The sequence below is a fragment of the Egretta garzetta genome, unplaced genomic scaffold, assembly GCF_000687185.1.
Source record: "Egretta garzetta isolate BGI_Z169 unplaced genomic scaffold, ASM68718v1 scaffold22, whole genome shotgun sequence".
In the NCBI taxonomy this organism is placed as follows: Eukaryota; Metazoa; Chordata; class Aves; order Pelecaniformes; family Ardeidae; genus Egretta; species Egretta garzetta.
In genome coordinates this window covers 2,803,191-2,806,849 of record NW_009259102.1, presented here as the reverse complement: position 1 = coordinate 2,806,849, position 3,659 = coordinate 2,803,191, and the positions used below count along the sequence as shown (strand labels likewise).

At 42.7% G+C, this 3,659-nt stretch overlaps 1 protein-coding gene across 1 annotated transcript in view; it reads right to left on the bottom strand.

Moving 5' to 3' along the window:
- Window positions 1-3,659, bottom strand: part of TEK (TEK receptor tyrosine kinase) — a 43,162-nt gene that overhangs the window by 12,363 nt on the left and 27,140 nt on the right. Inside the window, 5 exon segments of the mRNA XM_009635235.2 lie at window positions 3-116; window positions 883-1,017; window positions 2,593-2,754; window positions 3,126-3,267; window positions 3,554-3,659. The exon segment at window positions 3,554-3,659 is cut by the window's right edge and continues 3 nt beyond it. Of these exon segments, the coding sequence (XP_009633530.2) occupies window positions 3-116; window positions 883-1,017; window positions 2,593-2,754; window positions 3,126-3,267; window positions 3,554-3,659 (659 nt within the window).

Here is a 3,659-nt window from a genome sequence, read left to right as displayed (position 1 = left end):
CCTTTCCACTTCAACACGAATGTCATCCTCTGTCCTCAGTGTTAAAGGATGCCATGACAAATTCAGTGATGTCATACTTTTTGGAAAAAGAGTGAGACCTTCTGGTGGAGGAAGACCTTGGAAAAGCCACAGTGAGACAGGGAACAACATTTCATGTCTGGTATGCAAGCTGAAATAGGGGTACCAGTTATTCCCAACCACTTGCCCCATCTTGGAGTGACAAAGGGTAATTCTCCCTGCCACCCCACCCAGTTTGGCAGAAATGACATTGATAGTACCAAGGTATCTTATCAACAGCTGTTGTGCCAACAAAAAGGTCTCTTCACTGAGCTGATGTTGCAGATGCACTTTTTATACATAAGAATCCAGCTCTTTTGCTTTCTTGTTGGATAGCTCCTGGTGCAATCCTCATTTATTTTGTATGTCTGTTTGGGCTGTATCCTCAGTGGACTAAAAGCTTTTCTGCTTGTTCAGACATCTTAATTTTTGAAGTAAACTGATCTAATACTAAGAGGAAGGACTGGTCTGGTATTAGGAGGAAGGACTGGCATGTAAAAGAAGTGATTTCTATCTATCTCCAACTCTGCTGCACAGCTAGACAAAATATGTAAATTTTCCTTTCCCAGATCCTCCATTTAAAAATCAGGGAGAATAATAGCTCTGCCTTTTTCTGGTTTTCTGGTTTTCTTCACCTCTGATTTTTTTTTTTTTTTTTTTTTTTTTTTTTTTGCTTTGCCTGAGATTATTTTGAAAGACTCTATATGGTTTTCATGTCCAGCCTTCTTTGCTCAAATGAAAGTGCTCTGGCAGAGATCAGGGAACAGACCACAGAGAAAAACTGCTGAAACAGCCATTTTGTGAAAAGCCAAGGTGATGACTTACCAAGTGCAGCTGTTGTGAAGCTGGCCTGTGGTCCAGGATGGCCTTCCCCACCTTCCCCTTGACGACTCAGCTGAACACAGAACTGATATTCTGTTTTTGGTTCCAGATTGTCCAGTCTTTTGGTTGTGCCTTTTACTGACAACAAGAGGAGAAAGTAAAGCCATAGCCCATGCTGAAAAATGTTAAGGAAGAAAAAGGTTGGAAAATATTCCTGAACCACCAACCATGGAAGGTAAGATACTCAAGATTTTCTTTTGTTCCTGATACAGTAAGATAACCGTACTCTGGGCTGCATCAGGAGAAGCGTGGCCAGCAGGTCGAGGGAGGTGATTCTGCCCCTCTACTCAGCTCTGGTGAGACCTCACCTGGAGTACCACGTCCAGCTCTGGAGCCCTCAGCACAAGAAGGACATGGAACTGTTGGAGTGGGTCCAGAGGAGGGCTACAAAAATGATCCGAGGGCTGGAGCACCTCTCCTATGAGGACAGGCTGAGAGAGTTGGGCTTGTTCAGTGTGGAGAAAAGAAGGCTACGGGGAGACCTGATTGCGGCCTTCCAAGACCTAAAGGGGGCCTATAGGAAAGCTGGGGAACGTCTTTTTAGTAGGGCCAGCTGTGTTAGGACAAGGGGAAATGGTTTTAAACTAGAACAGGGTAGGTTCAGGCTAGAGGTAAGGAAGAAATTTTTTACAATGAGGGTGGTAAAACACTGGAACAGGTTGCCCAGAGAGGTAGTGGAGGCCCCATCCCTGGGAACATTCAAAGCCAGGTTGGATGGGGCTCTGAGCAACCTGATCTAGTTAGCAGTGTCCCTGCTCACTGCAGGGGGGTTGGACTAGATGACCACTAGTGGTCCCTTCCAACCCTAAACATTCTATGATTCTATGATAAGCTATTTAGGCCGGGTTGGATGGGGCTTTGACCAACCTTGTGTAATGGAAAGTGCCCTTGGCCATGGCAGGAGGGCTGGAACTAGATGATCTTTAAGGTCCCTTCCAACCCAACCATTCTATGATTCTGTTAAGATTTAGAAATACAAAATACTCATTTTTAAGCTGAGCTCCAACCCAGCCCAAAGGATGTTTCCATCTGCCCTTCCTTCAGGACAGAGCAAGACTGGTTGCTTAGGCAGTGTGCATTGTGTATGCAGATCTTGGGTTATCTTGAATTAATAACAACGGTTGTTGATTACCTGTTACAGTTGCTGTAAAGTTACCTGTAATATTTCCTATAATATGTTAAAACAGGGTTGAAAGAGGTCATCTAACTCACAAGTAAGCTTCATTTTGCCTGTACTATACCTGATAAATATTTAGGTAAGGTATTTATCTCACCAGAGAGGGCACAATAGACATGAAGGAAGATTGTAGATGCTCCAGGACATCTCCATACTGCTCACTACCTTTGAAAACCTGCTATTTATAGGAGAGTTTTCAAGAGCGGGGCCCAACATTGAGTGCTGTTTATCTTAAGGAAGGAGGGGGGAACCCTTTGGTTACTGAAAACTGAATGTACACTTTTGACTACTGTTGATGTACCACATCCACATTAACGTTATACAGAGTGATATACAAAGGGTCATCTGTCCAGTCTAAAAGATTTAACTTTTATGTGTTGTGGAGTCTTTTGAGTCCAGACAAGAGCAGACACCACGTTATGTTTCAGCATGCAGGTGAAGTTTGTGTTTAACAGAATTAAAGAACGTCCTCTTACCTTCCACAGACATCCAGGACTGATAACGTTTTGCTGGCTTGTACAGGAGTTTTGTTGACACAACAGGTCCATCTCCAAGATGTAACTCAGCATTGATATCAATTATAAGAAAATTATGTCCGCTGTCTGTCAGCCTTGGGGCATACTGTGGCACAGGAGGAACTGAGCAAGAACACAAGTATTAAACCAGCCTTTTAATTCCCTGTGTCAGTAAAACTCTGGTGTGTTCCTAGATCTACAGGAAAATGGGAGATGCTCTTCAAATCTCTTACAAAGTAGACAGGGGTTTACACCCTAAAGCTGACAGTTCAGATCCTTAAAAAAGCCTTGGGTTTTCTTCTATTCACACTTATTTTTTCAATACACATAATTAGTATGTTGCTTATAAAGGGTTTCTGTTTATATTTTGACTGTAGATATTTATTCAGACATTTTCCTGCAGTGCAGAGAACATAAAGCCCTGACATGTTAGGGTATAAAGCTGCCCCTAAAAGCAGAGAGACAAAGACATTTGAAGAGATTCATGCTTTTACCTTTGACTGTAACTTGAAATGCTTTCTCTGCCATTCCCGCTACCGTTTGCACACTGCAGACCCAGGTTCCTGTGTCACGGGGCTGGATTCGATTAATTGTAAACATGGCTTCAGAGCGATTACTGGTAACAATTAGGGAAGGCTGAAATGACAAAAGACATGCAGGGCCCGAAAAATATGGGCATTTAGGAATATTCCCATGACACTTTCTCACAGTTTAGGAACTCGACTAGAGCTTAGTGTTGTCAATAGAAAGGGTCTACAATGGTCAATTCCATAGTTTCATATGCGCTCCAGATCATGAGTTCATGAGGTACCTCAGAAGACTGAAATTTCACACTATGCTTGAAAAGTGTAGTGTGCATCAATTACAGATAAAGTCAGTATAAACATCAGAAATAATAGGAAGCAATTAGTCGGGAACCTACCCTTAGGACAGTTCCATCTTGCTTCAAAAGTTTAAATTCTTCAGATTTAGGAAGTGGCATCCCAGTTGCTATACAAAAGGGCTTGAACTCGACGCCCGAATTGAGT